At 35.4% G+C, this 26,030-nt stretch overlaps 1 protein-coding gene across 1 annotated transcript in view; it reads right to left on the bottom strand.

The window, feature by feature from the left end:
- Positions 1-2,119: 2,119 nt before the first annotated feature.
- Positions 2,120-26,030, bottom strand: part of LOC306874752 (low-density lipoprotein receptor-related protein 1B-like) — a gene marked incomplete at its 5' end in the record, with an annotated part of 280,259 nt that continues 256,348 nt past the window's right edge. The window contains 9 exons of the mRNA XM_079424987.1: positions 2,120-3,358; positions 3,441-3,548; positions 4,366-4,516; positions 4,698-4,788; positions 6,173-6,249; positions 7,921-8,034; positions 17,260-17,364; positions 23,117-23,291; positions 25,022-25,183. Of these exons, the coding sequence (XP_079281113.1) occupies positions 3,215-3,358; positions 3,441-3,548; positions 4,366-4,516; positions 4,698-4,788; positions 6,173-6,249; positions 7,921-8,034; positions 17,260-17,364; positions 23,117-23,291; positions 25,022-25,183 (1,127 nt within the window). The 3' untranslated portion in view covers positions 2,120-3,214. The remainder of the gene's footprint in view (positions 3,359-3,440; positions 3,549-4,365; positions 4,517-4,697; positions 4,789-6,172; positions 6,250-7,920; positions 8,035-17,259; positions 17,365-23,116; positions 23,292-25,021; positions 25,184-26,030) is intronic.

Here is a 26,030-nt window from a genome sequence, read left to right as displayed (position 1 = left end):
GACCTGAATACATTTTTAAATATTATTCTTACTGTCATTTTTATTTTGACCTGGTTTTAACAATTAATGAAGCATTGCGAATTTATTTTCATTAACCTTGAAATTATATTTAGTTGAGGATATTAAATTAAGTCATCTTATATAATAACGTTAATTGTGTAATTTGTCATTATTAATCTAATAATATCCAAAAGACAAAGAAATCATGCAATCAGGGTGTTAAAATAAACAACAACAAAAAAACACTCACCTTTCAGTTCACCAACAACTCAACCAATAGCCACTGCACAATAAGCAAATCCCAGCTGGTCCGTCACTTTTTTTGGGTCCCCTTGAAACATTTCCGTTAGTAACCGTAGTAAAGTGCTTTTGCTTTCTCAAAGAAACACACAGCGTCTCCCTGACTGTATCAACACTACTGCAGTTACTGAAACCACGCCTTCTTTCTTTGAGTGAACATTTGTGCGGCATTACGCAAATATTTCCGTAGACGTAGATTCTTCGTGACGTAGACGTGGGGGAGAGTTTGAATGAGCCGTTTTAGGGGGGCGTGGACGAGTCTTAACTTTTATAAAGAATACTTCTTTGGGTTTGAGACTTTAGTCTTTGCAACTTTAGGGATCTTATCTATGCACGAACAGCTTGTAACACTCCAAAGAGAAAGGAAAACTTGAAATTGCATCATATGACCCCTTTAACCAAGGAATAGATTACTACTGAAACGAGAATTTGCCGAACAACAGTAAATGTGACAGCAGCTTTACAGCAATTTTAAGTAGTTTTGTTGATGTCAAGTGACAACGTTCACTGTAAAGTACAGCCTTGATGTTATATTAGTCAACGATAATTAATATCGAATTCAACCGATGCCCCTTATGCAAATTAGCCTAACCATGGTTTTACTACTAGCCTACTACTACTACAACCAGTTGAGACCTTACAATCTGACTTTGCTGCAGTTGGAATTGAACTGCTGGTTCGTTTGGCCAGAGGAGAACTGGCCCCTGACTGAGCCTGGTTTTTTTCTCCATTCTGTCTCTGATGGAGTTTTGGTTTCTTGCCGCTGTCGCCTCTGGCTTGCTTAGTTGGGGACAATTCATTTCCAGCGATATCGTCGACCTGATTGCAATTTTTATTTTTCATTTTACACTATTGACACACCATTTCCTTTTTTTTTTTTTTTGGATATTGTGCAGTTGCTTTGACACAATTTACATTGTTAAAAGAGCTATATAAATAAAGGTGACTACTACTACTACAAAAAAAAAAAAAAAAAAAATTAATAACACAAACGAACCGTGGTTTTAATACTCTATAGTTTAACCATGTTATTTGTAGTAAATTTTTGTAAGGGGTGTGATCTCATCTGCGTCATAAAATCATTTAAAATAAGGTTTTGTTTAATAAACCACGTACGTAAACTCACCCTTGAGTAGAAAGTGGTATTTTCGGTCAGTTCTAGCAGGTCTGTTCCATTCACTTTGCCGTCCCTTGTTCCAGTGGGTTTGCACCATTTAATCTGGAGTTTTTCATCCAAGACGTAATCTCTTTCCCAGTGTGACATGCCACACGCTACATATTCACCCTCAAACAACAACAGAAACATCCACAATGAAGGCGGAATCAGACTAAATAAAAAAAGCTCTGCAACATTCTGCGATTTACGTCTGCAAGGCCTTCTCATGAACATCATCACAGTCAGTGCCAGAAGAGCAGGTCCAAGAAAGATGAAGCTGATCAATATCATGTTAAGGCCTGGGGTACATGGGCATGAAAATTCCTGGTCCATTAACTGTTCCAATCCGATTAATATAACGGTAAATGGCAACGTGCCAAATTCTGGAGTTTTTCTGAGCCGTTTTTCAAGGTTGTTTGCAAATTGCTCTGGTAACGACATCTTCACCAATGTAAAAACGCTTACTCTAATGAGGCTTTGGATGTCTGTTGTAAAGAGATGTCCTTTCGTTTCTCCTGAAATGGAAATTATAGTGGACCTGTTAAACAAGGAAGAAAAGAATTCTTCATGCAACATGAATAAGCCATAGTTCTTATACATTTAGGTATGCAAATAATTTACGCAACCGTGTAGGCCAATATATCAATGACAACTAAAGGCATTGAAAATGGAAAGAAAACCCATTTTATTTCATAGTTCTTGGTCCAAAATCACATTAGGTGTATCTATATGTATTTAAACAGTAAATGTCCTTCATTTCCCCTTATACAACAGCAACCTGTACGATTGCACAGTGCAACATCAAACTAGTTTATTTTATAATTATAAAACACTTCAACCCAAAGTGAAGACGAACCAATATACTGTGTACATCGTTTTGTATAAAAGTTCTACATTTAATACATTTCCAGAAAATACAAGCAAACTGGACGTACAAATCAACTATAAAATTATAAAACTTTTTTCTCCTCCTCAAGTTGTGTACATTTGCACAGAGAATGTGTTTTTTCTTCAAACATGGCATTACAAGAGTCCCGCGCGTGTCGTTTCACCAGTGAGTCTATAATGTGACAAAATCCATTTTCAGTCTTTTTAAGTGCTTAAAGACATTTGCGATATGAAAATGAAATAACACGTTTTCAAGTTGTACGGTTGCAAAAACCATCGTGGGTTGGTTTCACTTTCGGTTTAGACTGCATATTTGAAGCGCCTGGAAACACCGGTCAACTTAAAGATAAACATATGCGAGAAATATTAATGAGAGATATCAAAAATAAAATCTGCGATGAGCATATGATGCATTTATTAAATAAGTGTCTCTTTTTTTTCTAATACTGCTAAATGTAAGAGGCAACTTGGGAATATCTAGGCATTGGTGATCGTTTCACCAACAGGAACACATATACATAGTGTGTAGGCATATAAACCTATATAAAATTATCTTTAAATGTATATAAAGCCTTTTAAGATTGAGCAGCTTTGTCCATTTCAATTTTTTCGTATTCGTGTAGAGCATTTACAAAGTCACAAAGCAAAGAAAAACACTGCATTTGTCATTTATAAAAAGACATTTTGGTTGCAACAGAAAGAAATTAAAATGAAAACTGGCACATATATGTGGGACGCAAAGTGAGGTGATTTAACCTGACTGGACATAAAAAGTTAATTTTTTTATACATTTTATACAGATCTTTATATATATAAAAAAAAAAACAATAAAAATAAAACAAAAACAAAGCAGGTTGTGGAAAAGCTAGGTTATGCCGCTGTTTCTCGAATCGTGGTGTCCAGTCTCTTTGGGAGTAAATCGCGTCTCATGTCGAGGTTGATGACTGGTTTTCGACAGTGCTGTCCGTCATGGTACGTCATCTTTGAATAGATGGGGTTTGAATAGTTCATGGCCTGGAAAAATACAATGTTTTAATTTCGGTTTATTTTCTTAATAATCATAAAACACGTCGTATTAAAGAGTTCTGGAATCCACCTGTCCTGGAATGAGTTCCTTTGGAACGTTCTGGATGGGTAAAGTGTGTGCAGTCATTGGGCGCGCAGGGGGTAAATTACGCGGGTCGCTTGACTTCACACACCAGCCCTGAAAAACAAACCAAAACCATTAAAAACACTGTATATTTAAACAAACTTGTAGATTAAAACCATAAAATAGACTAAATAATTTGGGGAATTCTGGTTGGAACCCAAATTACATATAAAGCCAGAGTTTAAAACTAAATTGCAACAATTCTTTTCTACTTTTGAAAACTCAATTGATTTGAGGGAAAGAAATCGGTCCCATAAGACTAAATTGTGGGACATTAGATAAATAAAAGAGAACAAAGAAAATATTCTGTTTTACTAAACCAAGCAAGACACAGAGGCTTTACAAACATAGAAACCTCGTCACACCATGTGGAATACTTCAGGACATTTTTGGATACTGAATATAAACAATCTCATGATTTGTTATGCTAAATTTGTTATTTTTGTTTGTTTGAATGTGGAAAAATCAGGGCTATTTTCGTTAACTTTTAAAAAACACAATTTCGTTACTTAAATATTAACTGAAAATAAGATATATAAAAGTAAACTTTTATTTTTTTATTTTTGCTTAAAGTTCAGATAGGCTACTAAAATTAGAACGAATTTATCAAAAATTACTATTCTTACATAAATTGCCATTTTGAATTTAACACAAATTAATGTGGGAATTGTTTTATGAATAATTTATACCAACGTTCACGAGAAATCACTTATTTCGCTTTCGATTTTGAAACATGGTCATTCACAATTAGATTGGCTAAAAAAAGTTTTAAGACCATCAAATTGCATAATTTACGTCAAAACCACTTAGACTACGTCAGTTAAGTCCATAAAGTGATGTTAAGTACTTACAGTTCCTACTCGTTTAGTACCTTATGAGGGTCGAGGGTGAAGCTGGGATGAAGAAAGCTTCCCACATCTACGTGATTGTCATGGTCAACTTCGTACATGTTATAAGACGGATTCCCGATCTCCACGTTCAAGCCACCATTCGCCATGGGCTGCCGCTGAACCTGCTTACTTCTGTGAAGGGATAAAAGTGTATTATCTTTGTATAGTTTTCATAGGAGCATTTAGCACACTAGTTAAACGCTGAAGCACAGCTGGCTTACAAGATTTTCTACAGCATTATCAATAAATCAGATGTGTAATGTTCTGATTAGACATCTAATCCAGCTAATTACAGATTTGTTTATGTGTTTACCGTCGACATCTTTTGCAAATAAGGAGTCCCACTGCAACAGCGGTGATAATGCATACAAGAATAACTAGAGGCACTATTATGGCAATACTTCCTGAAAGAAAAGATAAGAACAGAAAAAATAAATAAATAAGTTACATGCACTTTACAGTGATTCAGTTAGACTTTATTTACACAAAATGGAAGTGATATGAATGCAAATGCACCTACTTTGTATACATTATATATTTAGTGATCCATAATGATAAGAGCAGTGGGTGAAAACTTTTGAACAGAATGAAGATATATACATTAGTACTGCCCTTCAGAAGCTACAGGAGATACTTGTATTTTTCCAGAAGTCAAAATAAGTACAATTTACCATGATTTTCAAATTTCATGATGCTAACGGCTAACCTCTCTTAGCTAACAAGGCTAAAATGTCAACTCTACTTTTCAAAAATGAAAAGAATGAACTGTCTGAAACTGTTTGATTGACAATTAGGGCAAGTTCATCACTAGGCGCGTTTCCATTACCTTTCAAATTGCGCAAATTGAAATTACGAATTGAAAATACGCCTAATGGAAACGCGCCGATTTCTCAAAAACACCCATATATCGCAAAAAAGTTGTTGCGCTCACATGAGGTGGTTTTTCAGGCAATGCGAAAAAGGAATAATTTGCAAAACTGCAATTTTGCAATTACAGGTAACATGGTGCACGTAAAATGTCATATAATCAGTCTTCAATGTACTACAACCTCCAAGAAACACTTAATACGTGGCCGCTCTCAAGTAAAAGGGGCTTTGCCTGCCATTCATGCTTAGACAATTTACACTGCGCACATCTGCGGCGCAGTGTGGCTCTGATACGGCCACCGGAGTTGATCTCAGCCACTCTAGTCTATGCTTGTGTTTATATGAGGCGTGTCGCACACGTTTCTGAAGCAGCTCTCCGTGCTGCTTTTGTAAAGATACATGCACACACCTCCTTCGATTAAATATAGCCAAAATCTGTCAAAATCCCATCAGATTCCGTTATCCATGACTTATCGCGAGAGGAAAACATTACGTTTTTGTCGCATAACATCTGTTAATGGAAACGTGGTCATTTCGCAATACTTTTTTATCGACATTTATAAAATATCGCCAAAGTTTTGCGCAAATCTGTAATGGAAATGCGCCTACTACAAACTCAGACAGAAGGGAAGAATAGTGTTTTCTCTCCTGACTGACAAATGTAAAATCAAGGAATTACACCATTTTAAGCATATTTAGTTTTGACCAAATTCTAATTTGCTTAAATATGGCAATCCCAGAATGCATTGCAATGATCATACAAAATGGTGGACAATATGGGAAGTGCTGAGTATAAAATAATTCAATAATGAGAATGATCTAATTACAAACAACATTTCACATAATATTTATGGCATTACATTTTTATTTTTTTTGGTATTTGTGCCAAGTTTTACAAGTACGTGTGTTTTTTACACTCACTCCCGCTAAAGTTTTCAGAGCGGTTGGTCTTGGTTGTGGGTCTTTCACACTGCGTTCCTGACCAGTCTGCAGAGCACCTGTGAACAAAGAAGCAGCAACAAATATCAGCGCTGGTAAAATTTACAATGCACTGAGTTCTTCAAATCAGCATTTAATTAGATTTATACAAAATAACAGTTTTAATTTACCCCTTATACCTCAATAATCTTTTTTTTTCTCTCTGGGTTTCCTTTATTCATTATTATGGTATCATTTGTTATAATGATTTTGGTTTTGACAAGCAAGTTTTAATGATGCACGCAGTATAAATCACAGGAGGAGGTGTAAAATCCAGCCCAAAGGATGTATTGTTTACTTGAGACACATGCAAAGTGTGTGTTTGTGTGACAAGGGACTGCCTGGATCCAAATTACATGCGTCCACAGCAGAACTACAGGGATGTGAAAGATTATGCACTTATGATAGATGGTGGCGTGAATGAAACAGTTCGAAAACAATATTTAATCAAACTTCCTGTGGACAGGGATTCTGTTTCCTGCAGGAGGAAGCACATGATGCACTGCTGTCTGAAGGAGGTGACAGAACATCTAGAAGAAACAGATCGTGGTGGGAACATCCTTCTAGATAAAATTCTTCTGCTGGATAAAACTAAATGCTTGGAAATTTGGAGTTTATTTAAATATCCTACAAATAAAAAACATTGTGATCTATCTATCTATCTATCTATCTATCTATCTATCTATCTATCTATCTATCTATCTATCTATCTATCTATCTATCTATCTATCTATCCATCCATCCATCCATCCATCCATCCATCCATCCATCCATCCATCCATCCATCCATCCATCCATCCATCCATACATAAAAAATATAATCAATTTTGTTGTGATTATAAATAAATATCAAAATTATTTGTGATGTGTATATATGCTCATAGCATATTTGATTAATTTCAAATTTAATTTTATGATATATGAATATGATATTGATTTATATGCTGTTATATAATATGATTTTATTTGTTAGACATAATAACGCCATAACTTTATAAACTAACCATTTTAAGGGGAAGATACAGACATTTTCTACATTGAAATATAGCAGGTTTTCATGCTGGGTCAATTTCATGTTTTAAATTAGTTTATAAAACACATTTAATAGGCACAAACAAACAAATACACAAATAAACAACAATAAAACAACAAATAAATAAATAAATAAATCCCAGTGTTTATTTATTTATTTTTGCGAGGAAAATAGTCATGACACACCAGTGTACCCTATTTGTGAAAAGTGTCCTTTTCAGAAAAAGAAAGAAACACAAAGCTGGAAAACATGTAAAATATGGAAAGAGAACAAATAAAGAAAATTATGAATTTTTCAACAAAAGTAGACGATAAATAATGGATACTAGAAGAGCAATCAAAGACAGGTAATCCTCAGCATATTCAGAACTATAACCACTAAAACATATTCAAAAATACCAGTCATGATAAACATACAAATGAAGCAAACACTGAGAAACGCACACCTACAGCATGGTGCGGAGAAATGGCGGCGTGTGTCTGGAAAAGCGGAGTGCAATGCGAAATGTGAAACGTGCTCTTGGAAGCTGTGCGAGTTGGTTGGCGATGTTTGTGCGTGTTCATTCCACGAACAGGCCAGACGCATGCTGACCGCGGCGGATGGGATTGTGGGAATGCTCTGGAATGTTTTGGAAACTGAATGAACCAGAAAGACCTACTTGCAGCGAGGTTTGTTATAGGCGGTGAGGGAACAAATGCCCTGGTTCTGACAGTAGTGATCGCACGGGTTAGCTCTCTCGTCACACCTTGGGCTTTTAAACTCAGACGGGCAACTGAGGAGAACGCAACGAGACCAGAGGAGAGACGTGAGGACAACACAACAGAAACAAGACCCGCAATACACTCAAACTATATACTCAACACATACTCAAAACACCTGGAGGCTGTAATAGCCTTCTGTATAAAGCTGGGTGATGTGAACATTAAAATTAATTATGAATATTGTTCAGCAGTTTCACAAACATTGGGGTGAATTTCATGAAACCTGTTAGGAACACGCCTGGGTAATAGTTCACATATGAAATTCTATGCTACATAAAGCAAATAAATCCTGCTTTTAGGACTATTAAAATATTTTGCTTTGTGACATTTTCATGACAATTACTGCAATACAAAAATTTAAAATAAATTAAATAATCTCATTATCATTAGCGTAATGCAAAAATAATTATCATCAATAAATCTCAAAATAAATCTAATTCTCGTTACAATGAATGAATGAATTATCTAATTTTTGGTATCATAATACAAAAAAAAAAAATCCTCTCACGTGAATGATCATAATGCCAAATGAATAAATTGCATTCACATTACAAACAACCAATTTTTCATATCATAATGCAAGAAAAATAAATGAATAACAAATAAATAAAAAAATCTCATTCCCATTACAAACAAATAAATAAATACATTCTCATTATTATAATGCAAAAAGTAAAACATTATAAAACTATCATTCTCATTACCATAATAAATAAATACATTTATTTATTTTAGCTTCTTTCAACTTTTAGCTTCAAGTCTTAAACACGTCATTAGTGCTTTTTGCCCAAATTAGTGTCTCAGTATTAATTACCAAATCAAATGTATAGTACTTTATATCAGGAAGTCAGGTAGAATTTGTTTTACATAGTTTAATTTCATGAGAGATGGGTGCCCTTAGTAAAACTTCTCAAGTTCAGTTTAGGGATTGTGCCAAAATAGGACAAGCTGTGAAAAAAGAAAAAAAAAATAGGCCTACCAGAACAGCAAAGACAACATAATTTCATAGAAATAACAGCTGCAATACTTTGCATGTGTGCATAAGAAGAATAAGGTGTTTTATCTAAGCCAATGAGCCATTATTTGGAACCTCAATGAAACATTTAAAAACACGTGAGCAGAAACGCAGAAAGAACTGCTTTGAAAGAACTAAAAGAAATAACTGCTACCATGCTTTACGTGTGAGAGAAAACCTGCAATATGGATGCAGACAAACTCAGACAGTCTTTCTAAAATGCTGCCATTCTTTATAACTAAGAGTAACAAAGACACAATGTTGTACGTTAAATGTTAAGTTTATAATATGCATAGTTGATCGCTAAATTTAGGGGTTATGTGCTATACAGACTGATTTTAAACACATGAATTCAATTATTTATGCTGAAAGAAATAAAAGTGAAATGAGTGCCTGGTGAAGAGGGAGAAAAATTGAGTAGGCTATATTTTATAGTTATAGAGAGACTACAATTCACAAATCATGTTGTGAAAGACACACTTCTTTGAATTAAATGATCATTAGGCCAATTGTCACTTTTTTTTTAGCCAATTTTTATTAAATCTAGCTTAAATCAAGGTTTATCTAATAATTATTTTGCACATGCAATTAAAACAAAAACAGTGGAGATCTGACAAAAAAAAAAAAAAAAAAAGCACATTGAGTTGGTAGAGCTGCCAGGGTCGTGGCGGGGCGCGGATCTATCACTCATGGTGCACCTCGGTGTCGGACAAACAAAAGAAGTGAGGAAATTGTTTAGCATTTAACAGCAGCGGTCACGGTGTAAATGAGGCCAGCACCAGTGATCGCGGCCACACCACTCGTTCCTCATGCCCGCTCCGTGTGTCTGCTGGGTGGCGATCAAACGGGCAGGGCAGCGCTTTTAGCTACTAGACGAATCATGTCTTTTTTTTTCTTATCTCGGTTCTTTTGTTGTAAGTTATGCTATTACTCCATTAATTTTATACTAGCATATACTGTATATGAATGCAGTCTCTGGCTAATTGCCAGTCAAGCGCAAGCACGCTGCAGTTGTCTAGAGTGATAACGATGCTGATCTGATCAAGCCTTTCCGAGTCACAGGCCTCAAGTCCAAGTCAAGTCCCGAGTCATTGCTGTCAAAGTCAAAGTCGAGTCTCAAGTCTTCTTTAATTATGTCGAGTCGCAAGTCATCAAATGTGGGACTCGAGTCCGAGTCGAGTCGAGAGTCATGTGACTCGAGTCCACACCCCTGTATACATATATATATATATACATATGAAAAGGTTTATATGTGTGTGTATACACACACACACACACACACACACACACACACACACATATATAAACATTTTCATCACTGTAATGTAAAATAAATGAAAATAAAATAAATAAAAATAATATAAAATAAAATATCATTCTCATGACCATAATGCACAATAAATTAACAAATAAATAAATCACATAAATCAGTAAATAAAAATCTCAAATAAATATTCTGAATCCCATAACTGTAATGCATTTAATGCAAATTAAAAAAAAATTGCTTCACACTGATGTCAATCACCACTGACAACAATGGGAGTAACAAACAAACAAAAAACAAACTTAATCAAATGTTAGATGCTCCAATTCATTGGAGTAATGAGAATTTGGGGAGAAAGTGACATTGCAAAAAATCCACAATATCAATTATCAGCTGTCATACTGCTTTATAAAACAAACCAGCTACTATGGGCCTGTTTACAATACAAAACAAATCTTCCGATTTGAACTCAAAGCTCAAAGAACATCTTCTAGGAATATGATCAAAATGAAAGTCTACTTTTTGAGTCATGCAATCCACAATCTTGCTGGACACACAAGTCCTTTAATTGAATTTAAAGGGGTCATATGATGTTGCTAAAAAGAACATTATTTTGTGTATTTGGTGTAATGCTATGTGTTTAGGCAGTTCAAGGTTAAAAAAACACATTATTTTCCATATACTGTACATTATTGTTGCTCCTCTATGCCCCGCCTTTCTGAAACGCGTAGATTTTTACAAAGCTCATTGTTCTGAGAAACGAGGTGTGCTCTGATTGGCCAGCTATCCAGCGCGTTGTGATTGGCCGAATACCTCAAGCGTGAGACGGAAATGTTACGCCCCCTTACCATATTGTGATATGGTAAAACCCATTATAAACGAGGCATTTGTAGCATCCAGTGGGGACATAATTACTGATTATAATGACTTATACTGTCTTTTTATGCATCACATTGCATCGCACCGCATAAACCTTACCATGTCTGCATTTGTGATACATTTGTGAAACGACAAACAACAAGCACTACTCTAAACTGCTCAAAATTCGCATTTGAATCATCAGTAGCGGAAACGTACTTACAGGCCTTGAGTCAGAAGGGTCAGACTGTCCTTGCAAAGTTGGAATTGCCCCACTTTATAGAAACAGCCTTTGTGCAAGCCAGCATTGTAGGCTACTCTCCCAGGTTCAGGAAATAGTCCTCTGTAAAATGCACAGCGCAGTGCATACACTCTAATTTTTGGGTTGTACTGTTCTGGAACAGTGTTGTAAATACAACTTAATCACTGATTTCTATTTGTGGACTCTTTTGGAAGCCCGTCTCCAGGACATGGCGCCAGCAGTAGCAACAATACTACACCAAGAATAAAAGTTTTGCCTTCTTTTGTAGCGGATACGTTTGGGTAGTGTTATGCAAATCTTCCCACAAAGTGACGTACTTGTAGGAGGGCATTTTAGGAGGGCGTGGCTTATTTTTTTATAAAGAATATCTCTTTGGTTTTCAGGCTTTAGTCTTTGCAACTTCAGGGATCTTATCTATGCACAAACAGCTTGTAACTCTCCAAAGAGAAAGGAAAACTTGAAATCGCATCACATGACCCCTTTAACACAAAACTCCATCAGTATCTCCAGCCGTCTTCATCTACTAAGACTCTCTAAAGCAAGCTCTAATGAAACACTGCTGGATAAGATAATGAAATAGAGGACGGACAAACAAAAGAGTCTTTGATGGGGTGACTTGAAATCAAGCAGGTCTATATAAGCAGGACACACTCATTTTTCCAGGTAATCTCTGAATGTCTAGCCACCATCATTACCAACCCTTCACCTTCAGCGACCAAAGAAAAAAAACAAGATTGAATCATCTGAATGCAAATTGATTCACCCTTGAAGGGCACAATGGCTTTATCAGAGCATCATTGGCGACGAGAAATTGGAAAAAGAAGTGGAAACGAAGACCAGGTGTCATGGTTAAAGCCAACAAAGGATTTGTGTCCATCTTCAGGGATATTTTCTTCAACAAAACGTAAAGGAAGAGACTTTGAGAGACTTTTTTGAGATTTAGACGGTGATTCATACTTTTATGAATACTTATTCTTCCTGGAATGGCTGATGTTTGCCATCCCATTCATGTTCACTGGTTTGATCCATTCAGGCTGATTTACTTCAGGGAAAACAATGATTTGCACTCTTATTTTGTCCTCTGAATGTTTTTGAGAGAGCACCATCTCCTGTTCCTCCAGATAAAATGCCTTTGGCAAACAAGAAAAATGGAGGCAGGTAAAAATATATATTAGTCTGGTAGAGTTTATTGTGTGTTGAAGAGGAAAGTAAAGACTCCATCAGTGAGGGATTCACGGCAGCCAGACAAAACTCAAATCATTTCTGAGAGATGGAGTACGTCCACTGCCGCATTCAGCAGCTGTACAATGGCTCAACAGCTTTTTGGTTTTCTTATACCATCCATCTGTCAATTTCCTTCTTTTTTTCCATTCAAAGGATAAAAAATTCAGTCATTCTATGTAAAAAAGATTTGAATGAGCTGCCACTATTAGCGGAAAAATGGCTTCACTCTCCGTCCATTTCTTTGTGGTCGGTTTCTCTCACTTGCTTAAAAGTGATTACTATATTCGCAATTCCATTTGGTGACACTAAAAACTATGTACTTAGCATTCCTCTTAGAATGTCAAGGTTTCGTGCAGAATAAATGTTGTAATTTACTTCTTTGTGACCATATTCCAACCTTTCCTTAAGCTTTAAAGGTGCCATAAAATGCATTGATACAGTATTTTAAATTGTTCTCTGATATCTACACAGAAGGTATGTGGCTTAGGTAAGGGCAAAAAATCTCCAGAAACGATTTTACATGTCCATTTACAACCCTAGGATTTCTCCCTAGAATGAAACGGTCTGTTATTGGCTTATTTGGCAGGGTCATGAATAATAATGAGCTCTGCTCTGATTGGCTGTTTCACAGTACGGCTCATCAGCAAGAAGGACGCACAGGGAGGAAAATATATATTTAAATACTTTCTCTCGCAGTTATATCGTCGGGTAATTATACTGTATATAAAACGCGGGCATCAGGGAGCCGTTATTAATATGCGAGGCATTGAAACTGCTTTTGAACGATCCATCGATCGCGTTATAGTTTCACTTTCAAGAGACGCGATCACACAAACTATGTTTACATTATGGAGCCACGGTACTTACCACACATTTCACAAGATCAGATGCTTGTCAGTGGTGCTCAGGATCTGTAAGTCATTCGCCATCATCCTCATCTCTCCTTACTGAGAGTGAAATCTTATGTAATGTAACAGGCTACCGCTAGCAAGGAGCTAACCATGTCCCTTTAGTGGCTCGCGTTATTTGCTTTCTGTGCCTTTCTGAATACAGACACCAACCCATCCCTGCACTTCACACCCCCTGCATGGCCTGGAACATAACATTTATTTTGTTATTTTCGCTTGTTTATTTACAATACCTGCAGAGCTTCTGATGGTTCGGCCGGCTTAGAACAAGGGTGGGTTTATGCAAATGTTGGGGGCGTAGTGATCCCGACTGTTGCGTCACAGTCGGTGTTATGTTCTGATTCGCCTGTTTTTCAGTGGTCTTTTTTAATCACGAGATTTACATATGAAGGAGGAAACTATGGTGTTTGAGGCTCACTGTATGTCATTTCCATGTACAGAACTGTTATTATTTAAATATGCCAGGGTAAAGACAGTTTTTCATTCTATGGCACCTTTAAAGAAACAGGGTGCTTTGCTACCGTACCTTTATACTATAAGTAAATAAACTCTGTTGTGATTGGTTAGCCATTTATGAGCTCGTCTTGGTGTGTTTTTGAGGAAACTAATCAGTTGATTCTGTTCAGAAACTCCATTTTTAGGACAGTTGTATGGTGCATCTGCATTCTTAACTGAAGCTACAAAGCTTCACTTCCTGCTCATTGTAATTTCCTGGAAACTAGTAACTTTTTTCATGTCTTTTTTTCATGTGCTCTGCAGAAGAAGGGAAGTCAAAGGTTTGCAAAGAGATTTGGATGAAATGAGAATTATATTTTTTGAGTGTACTGTTCCTTTAAGGGATTTGCCAATAGAAATTATTTAATTTCTTCACGTTTCTAAACTTTTTCCTCTCTAGAATTTTGGTGAAACACAAAATAACATATTTAGCATTCCACTTATAATGTAAAGGTTTCATGCACCAAGATTTTATAATTTAGTTTTTTTAGACAATTTTGCAACAATAGCTGCATTCTAGTGTGTCTGCATTCTTAACTAAAGCTACCAAGCTTCACTTCCTGCTCTTTGTAATTTCCTTAATTTAAAAAACTTAATTTCTCCTTGAGATTTTTTTCTCTCCATGTGTTCCGCAGAAGAAAGGAAGTCATAAATGTTTTCAATGAGATTTGGATGAAATGAGATTGTAATTTAAGGGTGTACTGTCCCTTTAAGGGATTTTTCAATATAAATGAACTGGAAAGTAACCATTTTTTTTCCTTCAATTTTATAGTTTTTTCCTCTCTAGAAATTTGATGACACAAGAAATAACATACTGAGCATTCCACTTGTAATGTCAAGATTTCTTTCACCAAAAAGTTATAATTTAGTTATTTTAGACCACTTTCTAACCTTTTGCTGAGTATTTAAATGAAACAAGCTGTTTTCTTATTTTCCCTTTGAGACTATATGTAAGTGAGCTCTGTTATGATTGGCTAAACATTTATGAGCTTGCCTAGATGTGTTCTTGAGAAAAGTAGACAAGTCTGATTCATGAGTGAATCATTCATTTAGCTCTTGTCAATCAGAGAGGACAGTTTTGTCAACGAATCAGTTCACAAACCCATCTGAGTGACTCACACAAACTATTGTATGGTTTCAAACATCTCTGAATACTACAAAAAAACAAAAAAAAGAAAAAAAAAGTTTTGTGGACCACTGTTATGAGAGTTGTATGGCGCATCTATAATTCTTAATTAAAGCTACAAAGCTTCACTTCCTTTTCAGTGTAAATCCCTGGAATATAGTAATTTAATTTAATTTCTCCTCAAGACTTTCTTTTTGTGTGTGTTCTGCAGAAGAATGGAAACCATAAAGTTGTGCAATAAGATTTGGATGGAATGAGAATTAAAGTTTTGGGGGCATTTCTTTAAGGCATTTCTTTTTTCACTTTTATAGTCTTATTTTCACTTTTATAGACTTTTTCTCTCTCAACATTTTTGAATATTGAAAATAAGTTGTATGAACCACTTTTTAAAGTTTTTTTAGGGCGTCTGCTACAAAGCTTCACTTCTTGTTCATTGTAATTTCCTGGAAAATAATAACTTTTCTCCTTAAGATTTTCTTTTTTTTTTCATGTGTTCTACAGAAGGAAGAATGCCATAAAGGTTTGAAATGAGATTTGGATTAAATGAGAATTACATTCTATGGGTGTACTGTCTCTTCAAGGGATTTTTCAGTATGAATGATTTATTTTAATTATTTATTTATTAAGTCTTTGTTTTTTTTCCCCTCTCTCCAGGAATTTGGTGACACTAGAAATAACATACTTTTGTGCAAGAAACTAGGTACAATAATGTTGTAATATAGTTCTTTTAGACCATTTTCCAATGTTTCAGAGTTTTTTAAATGAAACAGGCTGTTTTGCGACTGTACCTTTAAGACTATATGTAAATGAGCTCTGCTATGATTGGCTAGCCATTCACGAACTCACCCTGGTGTAAAGTAGAAAAGTCTGATTTAAGAATGAATCATAGATTTAGATGTGGTCAATCAGAAACGTCAGTTTTGTCGATGAATCAGTTTATTATTTTCACAAACCCATCTGAACGATTCATTCACAAATCTGAGTGACTCACAGCGATTACTGGCTTAAATTACTCACACAAAACTGCTGTATGGCTTCAGACATCTTAGAATATTGCAATTAAGTTATAGGATCTTTTTTTTTTTTTTTTTTTTTTTTTACGACAGTTGTATGTATACCATTTTCCAAACTTTTTTAAAAGAAATAGGCTGTTTTGCTACTGTACCTTTAAAAGTACATGTAAATGAACTCTGTTATGATTGGCTATCTGTTTATGAACTCGTCTTGGTGCATTTGTAAGAAAAGTAGCAAAGACTGATTTCATGAATAGATCATTCTGTTAGATCAATGAATCAGTTGATTCAGTTCACAAACCCATATGAATGATTCATTTATAAACCTGGATGACTCACTGATCTTTACAGAGCATTTAATTACTTCTCACGCAAAATTATTGTATGGCTTTAAATCTCTTAGAAAATAGTGAATAAGTTCTATGAACCATTTTTACAATACTGTCATTGCACATCTGCATCCTTTATTGAAGCTTAAAAGCTTCACTTCCTGTTCATTTTAATTTCCTGCAAAATAGCAACTTAATTTCTTCTTATTTTGTGTGTTCTGAAGAAGAAAGTAAGTTATGCATGTTTAGAAATGAGATTTGGATGAAATGCTATTTTCATTTTTGGGTGCACTGTCCTTTTAAGGCCTTTTTGGAATGAATCAATTGGAAAATAAAAGCACTTTTTATTTTCTTCACTTTTCTCTCTAGAACTGTCCCTTTAAGAGCATAAATGAATTAGAAAGCAGAATCAATTCTGTATCTTCAGTTTTAGTTTTCTTTTCAGTCTCAGTGCTTTTTGTTTTTCTGCTGGAGTCTCTCATTGGTTTCTCTGCCTTTCTCTAACATACCATCTTTCTTCGACCATATAGAGGTCGATATAAGTGGCAGATTATGGACCCCTGCTATGATAATTCACTCTTCTGCTATAATACTCCCTCTCTCCTGTTCACCTTTACAAAACATTCATCCTCCCAAGTCAAACAAACAGAAAGTGGTTGCCGGAGGGAGCAATTTAAAACGAATTAATCTAAATAACGGCAGGCAATTTGGTGCCGTAGAAAGCTATCAAGAAATTACTCACTGACAGAACGGCAGGCCCGTCTCGGAGTCGAGGTGGCAGGTTCCGCCGTTATAACAGTATCCGTCACACAACTGACAGCTGGCTGCGATTCTGCCGTTCGTACAGCTGCGAACACACGTGAACAACAACAGCGATGAATTTCGATGTAAATTTTGTCTTTTCATCTTGATACTGCGACATTAAATCATCAAGGAATATGAATTGTTCAAAGAATTTAGTATATACGCACAAAAAACATTTAAAAATATACTGTTAAATATACTAAACACACATATATAGAAAGAATATAAATGTATTAATTATATTATTTATATACAAACAATATATAAAATAATAAAATATTTGTAAAATTGTACTTTTTAAAATGAGCTACTAATTATTAAAATTATTAGTAAAATACTTGAACAAAGCCTGCACACTAAAAAATTAAAAGTCACAAGCGAGATGAAAGCAGTGTAAGCAATTTAATGAAAAAAAAACGTAAAGGTAAAAGGTAAACGTTTCGGTCACATGTTGACCATTTTCAATGCCAAGCTAACAATGTTGGAACTGGGAGCCGTCGTAATTTTAAAAATCACATTAATTAAAATTATTAGTAAATTATAATTATAAATAAATATAATATATTGTATTATTATATAATATAATATTTTTTATTAGATTTAGAATTTCAATAATATTTTATATGTATATAACATGAAATGTTACAAATAATATTTGTACAATAAAATATTGTATGTCTATTTAAATAAATAAATACAATATGTATATGATATAATAATAAAAATGTATACACACAATGTCTATTTAAATAAATAAATAAATGCACTGTGGATCCAACATGGGGGGTGGGGGTGGGGGGGTGGTATAAAATATGTGTAGGATATTTGTGCTGTTATATTATACGATAATATGAAATTTTATATTTTTTACACTTATTTCATATTTGTACTATTACATTATACAATAATATAAAATTCTATATTTTATTTTTACTAGTGCTGTCAACCGATTAATCACGATTAATTGCAACCAAAATAAAAGTTTTTGTTTACATAATACAGTATGTGTTTTATATTTATTATGTATATATAAAGACACACACATACAGTATATTTTGAAAATATTTACATGTATTTACATGTACTGTATATGTTTATATTCATAGTTTATATTATATATATAAATATATTTAATACATAAACATAAAATTTTTCTTAAATATATAAATGCATGTGTGTGCATTTATATATATATATATATATATATATATATATATATATATATATATATATATATATATATATATATATATAGTGGGTACGGAAAGTATTCAGACCCCCTTAAATTTTTCACTCTTTGTTATATTGCAGCCATTTGCTAAAATCATTTAAGTTCATTTTTTTCCTCAATGTACACACAGCACCCCATATTGACAGAAAAGCACAGAATTGTTGACATTTTTGAAGATTTATTAAAAAAGAAAAACTGAAATATCACATGGTCCTAAGTATTCAGACCCTTTGCTGTGACACTCATATATTTAACTCAGGTGCTGTCCATTTCTTCGGATCATCCTTGAGATGGTTCTACACCTTCATTTGAGTCCAGCTGTGTTTGATTATACTGACTGGACTTGATTAGGAAAGCCACACACCTGTCTATATAAGACCTTACAGCTCACAGTGCATGTCAGAGCAAATGAGAATCATGAGGTCAAAGGAACTGCCTGAAGAGCTCAGAGACAGAATTGTGGCAAGGCACAGATCTGGCCAAGGTTACAAAAACAATTCTGCTGTACTTAAGGTTCCTAAGAGCACAGTGGCATCTATAATCCTTAAATGGATGACGTTTGGGACGACCAGAACCCTTCCTAGAGCTGGCCGTCTGGCCAAACTGAGCTATCGGGGGAGAAGGCAAGGCAAGGCAAGTTTATTTATATAGCACATTTCATACACAGTGGTAATTCAAAGTGCTTTACATAAAAGAAAGTGAAATAGACATTAAAATCAATAAAAACATGGAAATAAGAATAATAAAAACAAGGAATTTTAAAATGATATAGAAAATGATTTAAGATAAATTTAAAGAAAATGATTATACATAAAATATATTGCAGTCAGTTCGGACATATAGCACAGTGCTCATTCAACAAATGCACAGTTAAACAGATGAGTTTTGAGTCTTGATTTAAATGTGGCTAATATTTTAGCACATCTGATCTCTTCTGGAAGCTGGTTCCAACTGCGGGCCGCATAATAGCTGAACGCAGACTCCCCTTGTTTTGTGTGAACCCTTGGTATTTCTAACTGACTCGATCCTAATGATCTGAGTGGTCTGTTTGGTTTATATTCAGTGAGCATATCAGCAATATATTTAGGTCCTAGGCCATTGAGTGACTTATAAACGAGTAAAAGTACTTTAAAATCAATCCTAAATGTAACTGGAAGCCAGTGTAAGGACCTGAGGACTGGTGTGATATGCTCAGATTTTCTGGTTCTAGTCAGAATCCTGGCAGCAGCGTTCTGGATGAGCTGCAGTTGTCTAATGGTCTTCTTGGGAAGGCCGGTGAGGAGACCATTACAGTAATCCACCCTGCTGGTGATAAAGGCATGAACAAGTTTCTCCAAGTCTTGACTGGAAACAAAACATCTAATTCTTGCAATATTTTTGAGATGATAGTATGCTGATTTAGTTATTGCTTTGACATGACTACTGAAACTAAGGTCTGTCTCCAGAATCACCCCAAGATTTCTGACTTGATTTTTCGTTGTTTGACCCCTAGAGTCAAGGTATGCATTCACCTTGAGAACTTCATCTTTGTTTCCAAATGCAATGACTTCAGTTTTCTCCTTGTTTAACTGAAGAAAGTTCTGGCACATCCAACTGTTAATTTCATCAATGCATTGGCAGAGGGAGTCAATGGGGCTGTAGTCATTTGGAGATAAGGCTAGGTAAATCTGGGTATCATCAGCATAGCTGTGATAGGCAATTTGGTTCTTCCTCATTATCTGACTTAGTGGGAGCATATACAGGTTAAACAAGAGCGGTGCAAGAATTGAGCCTTGTGGGACTCCACATGTCATGGGCCTTGGTGAGAGAGGTAAAGAAGAACCCAAAGATCACTGTGGCTGACCTCCAGAGATGCAGTCAGGAGATGGGAGAAAGTTGTAGAAAGTCAGCCATCACTGCAGCCCTCCACCAGTCGGGGCTTTATGGCAGAGTGGCCTGACGGAAGCCTCTCCTCAGTGCAAGACACAAAAAAACACCTGAAGGACCACAAGATGGTGAGAAATAAGATTCTCTGGTCTGATGAGACCAAGATAGAAATTTTTGGCCTTAATTCTAAGCGGCATGTGTGGAGAAAACCAGGCACTGCTCATCACCTGTCCAATACAGTCCCAACAGTGAAGCATGGTGGTGGCAGCATCATGCTGTGGGGGTGTTTTTCAGCCGCAGGGACAGGACGACTGGTTGCAATCGAAGGAAAGATGAATGCAGCCAAGTACAGGGATATCCTGGACGAAAACCTTCTCCAGAGTGCTCAGGACCTCAGACTGGGCCGAAGGTTTACCTTCCAACAAGACAATGACCCTAAGCACACAGCTAAAATAACGAAGGAGTGGCTTCACAACAACTCCGTGATTGTTCTTGAATGGCCCAGCCAGAGCCCTGACTTAAACCCAATTGAGCATCTCTGGAGAGACCTAAAAATGGCTGTCCACCAACATTTACCATCCAACCTGACAGAACTGGAGAGGATCTGCAAGGAGGAATGGCAGAGGATCCCCAAATCCAGGTGTGAAAAACTTGTTGCATCTTTCCCAAAAAGACTCATGGCTGTATTAGATCAAAAGGGTGCTTCTACTAAATACTGAGCAAAGGGTCTGAATACTTAGGACCATGTGATATTTCAGTTTTTCTTTTTTAATAAATCTCCAAAAATGTCAACAATTCTGTGTTTTTCTGTCAATATGGGGTGCTGTGTGTACATTAATGAGGAAAAAAAAAATGAACTTAAATGATTTTAGCAAATGGCTGCAATATAACAAAGAGTGAAAAATTTAAGGGGGTCTGAATACTTTCCGTACCCACTGTATATATATATATATATATATATATGATAAATATACACAGTACACACACATACAAACCCGATTCCAAAATAATTGGGACACTGTACAAATTACGAATAAAAAGGAATGCAATAATTTACAAATCTCATAAACTTATTGGCTCATTAAAATATTGGCTCATTTTGGATTTCATGAGAGCTACACATTCCAAAAAAGTTGGGACAGGTAGCAATAAGAGGCTGGAAAAGTTAAATGTACATATAAGGAACAGCTGGAGGACCAATTTGCAACTTATTAGGTCAATTGGCAACATGATTGGGTATAAAAAGAGCCTCTCAGAGTGGAAGTATCTCTCAGAAGTCAAGATGGCAAGAGGATCACCAATTCCCCCAGTGCTGCGGCGAAAAATAGTGGAGCAATATCAGAAAGGAGTTTCTCAGAGAAAAAGAATTGAGTTTAAAGAGTTTGAAGTTATCATCATCTACAGTGCATAATATCATCCAAAGATTCAGAGAATCTGGAACAATCTCTGTGCGTAAGGGTCAAGGCCGGAAAACCATACTGGATGCCCGTGATCTTCGGGCCCTTAGGCGGCACTGCATCACATACAGGAATGCTACTGTACTGGAAATCACAGCATGGGCTCAGGAATACTTCCAGAAAACATTGTCGGTGAACACAATCCACCGTGCCATTCGCCGTTGCCGGCTAAAACTCTATAGGTCAAAAAAGAAGCCATATCTAAACATGATCCAGAAGCGCAGGCGTTTTCTCTGGTCCAAGGCTTATTTAAAATGGACTGTGGCAAAGTGGAAAACTGTTCTGTGGTCAGACGAATCAAAATTTGAAGTTATTTTTGGAAAATTGGGATGCCATGTCATCCGGACTAAAGAGGACAAGGACAACCCAAGTTGTTATCAGCGCTCAGTTCAGAAGCCTGCATCTCTGATGGTATGGGGTTGCATGAGTGCGTGTGGCATGGGCAGCTTACACATCTGGAAAGGCACCATCAATGCTGAAAGGTATATCCAAGTTCTAGAACAACATATGCTCCCATCCAGACGTTGTCTCTTTCAGGGAAGACCTTGCATTTTCCAACATGACAATGCCAGACCACATACTGCATCAATTACAACATCATGGCTGCGTAGAAGGAGGATCCGGGTACTGAAATGGCCAGCCTGCAGTCCAGATCTTTCACCCATAGAAAACATTTGGCGCATCATAAAGAGGAAAATGCGACAAAGAAGACCTAAGACAGTTGAGCAACTAGAAGCCTGTATCAGATAAGAATGGGACAACATTCCTATTCCTAAAATTGAGCAACTTGTCTCCTCAGTCCCCAGACGTTTGCAGACTGTTATAAAAAGAAGAGGGGATGCCACACAGTGGTAAACATGGCCTTGTCCCAACTTTTTTTAGATGTGTTGATGCCATGAAATTTAAAATAAACTTATTTTTCCCTTAAAGTGATACATTTTCTCAGTTTAAACATTTGATATGTCATTTATGTTGTATTCTGGATAAAATATTGAAATTTGAAACTTCCACATCATTGCATTCTGTTTTTATTCACAATTTGTACAGTGTCCCAACTTTTTTGGAATCGGGTTTGTACATTATGTAAACAAAAAACTTTTGTTTTTGATGTGATTAATCACGATTAATAGTTTGACAGCACTAATTTTCACACTTATTTTATATTTACATTTATATATATTGCATAATATTATATAATGAATTAGTGCTAAACTGTTAATGTCACTTTACTAAATACACACTTGCAGGCGACGTCTCCAGTCTCTTCATCTACTATACATTGGGCCCCTCGACAGCGAAGACACCGGTCCGTCTCGCATTTTGGCCCCTCGTAGCGGGTGGGACACACACACTCTACGTGTCCCGAGCCAGACAGTGTGCAGCCTTTGGAGTTCACACAATAATGGTGACAAATATCTGCCATCAGAGAGAAAGACGATTATTATGACTGATCTGAGGCAATGTATGTTAACTTCCTGTCATAACTTACCTCTTCTTCACAGCAACTACAGTTGTGGTCAGAATTATTGGAACCCTTGGTAAATATGATCAAAGAAGACTGTGAAAATTAACCTGCTTTGTTAATCCTTTTGATCTTTTATTAAAAAAATTCACAAAAAGCTAACCTTTCATTGGATAATAAGAATTTAAAATGGGGGGAAATATCATTATGAAATAAATGTTTTTCTCAAACACACGTTGGACACAATTATTGGCACCCCTAGAAATTCTTAAGAGTAAAATATCTCTGAAGTATATTCCCATTCATATTCACAATTTTGAGCACTCTAGGGTGATTATGAACATGAAATTATCCAGCCATGGCTTCCTGTTTCACAGAAATATAAATAGGAGGGAAAACAAAGCCCAAATTCCCTTAATCATCCATCACAATGAGAAAAAACAAAGAATATATTTCTGATGTGCAGCAAAAGATAATTGAGCTTCACAAATTAGTGAAGTGGCTTTAAGAAAAGAGCTAGAGCAGTGAAAATCCCCATTTCCACCATCAGGGCAATAATTAAGAATTTCCAATCAACAGAAAATGTTATGAAACTGCCTGGAAGAGGACGTATGTCTATATCGTCCTAATGCACGGTGAGAAGGAGAGTTTGAGTGGCTAAAGACTCTTCAAGGATCACAGCTGGAGAATTGCAGAAAATAGTTGAGTCTCGGGGTCAGAAAACCTTAAAAAAAAATTGTCACACAGCCCCTACATCACCACATGTTGTTTGGGAGGATTTCAAGAAAAATTCTCCTAGCTCATCCAAAAACAAACTCCAGCAAATTCAGTTATCAGACACGACTGGCACTTCAAATGGGACTGGCTTCTATGGTCAGATGAAACTAAAAAATTAGCTTTTTAGCAGCAAACACTCAAGATGGGTTTGGTGAACACAGGGATAAAAAGTACCCCATGTGTACAATGAAATATACTGCTGTATTTGTGATGTTGTGGGCCTATATTTCTGCTGGAGGTCCTGGACATCTTGTTCAGACACATGGCATCATGGATTCTATCAAATACCAACAGATAAAAAAATCAATAAGTGACTGATTCTATTAGAAATCTTATAATGGGCCATGTTTGGATCTTCCAACCGTACAATAATCCAAACACAAACCTCAAAAACAACACAAAAATGGGTCACTGAGCACAAAACCAAGCTTCTGCTGGCCATTCCAGTCCTCTGACCTGAACCATGTAGAAAATGAGTGAGGTGAACTGAAGAGAAGAAGCACCGTCATGGAGCTGTGAATCTAAAGGATCTGGAGTGATTCTGGATGAAGGAATGGTCTCTGATCTCTTGTCAGGTGTTCTCTAACCTCATCAGGCATTATAGGAGAAGATTTAGAGCTGTTAAACTGACAAATGGAGGTTTCAAAAAGTATTGAATAAAAAGGTGCCAATAATTGTGTCCAACGTGTGTTTGAGAAAAACATTTATTTCATAATGATATTTCCCCCCATTTTAAATTCTTATTATCCAATGAAAGGTTAGCTTTTTGTGATTTTTTTAAATAAAAGATCAAAAGGATTAACAAAGCAGGTTAATTTTCACAGTCTTCTTTGATCATATTTACCAAGGGTTCCAATATTCTGACCACAACTGTAAATTGTTTTGACTTCAGGTACTTGGTACTCACGGTAAAGACAGCGTTCTCCGGTGTATTCTGCTAGACAGTGGCACACGGGTTGGTTCCCCAGGGTCATGTCACAGGTGCCTCCGTTCAGACAGTAACCGTCACAAACACGCTTCTCACACAGAGGACCAGTGAAACCCAGAGCGCAGCGACACGTGGGCTTTCCTGTAAAAAAATACACATTCTTTTAGTGACTATAAGCATGGCTGGATCATTTTTATGCAATACCATGTTTTATTTTAATTATTATTTTTTTTTTTTATTTTTTTTTTTTTAACTTGACCTAAATATATTTGCCCTGCTCATGATAATCGGAGAAGGTCATAACTGAGAACTAAAATGAAACTGAAAAATATGTAGGACCCAAAAATATGACAAATATTGTATTGTTACTGTTAAAAAATAAATCTTAAAAACAGAAAAAAAATATAAATAAAATAAAAATACTAAAATAACTAAAATATAAAACATAAAACAAAGTGCATACTGAAAAATAAATTGACACTAAAAAGAAATATATATTTAAAAAATATCCAAGACACAATAAAAATAGCAAAAGCATATAAAAATGATTAACGTAAAATAAAATAAATTAAAGCTAAATAAAAATATTATACAAATAGCAATAAAAATAAAATGTGCATAATGAAAAATAAATTAAAACTAAATATAATAAAAAAAAACGAATACACAATAAAATAACAGCACGTAAAATTACTAAAACTTAAACTAAAATTAAAAAATAAATTAAAGCTAAATAGAAATATTAAAAACATTATAAAAACAACAAAAGCAACACAATTACTTACTGGAAATATAAATAAATAAAATAAAAAATAAATGCAGCACAAAAAAATAAAACTAAATTCTTAAAATAGTATATAAATAATACTACAATAACAATTTCTTTAAAAGAAAAATAAAAAAAATCTTACTGACCCTAAACTTAAACGGTAATGTATATGCGATATAATTAACTGTTTTAGTGGTGTTTCAGTGCAGAACATTCTTG

Source organism: Barbus barbus (genome assembly GCF_936440315.1).
Source record: "Barbus barbus genome assembly, chromosome: 9".
Taxonomy (NCBI): domain Eukaryota; kingdom Metazoa; phylum Chordata; class Actinopteri; order Cypriniformes; family Cyprinidae; genus Barbus; species Barbus barbus.
The sequence above is the reverse complement of the archived record's forward strand: the minus strand, read 5'-3'. Positions and strand labels throughout refer to the sequence as shown.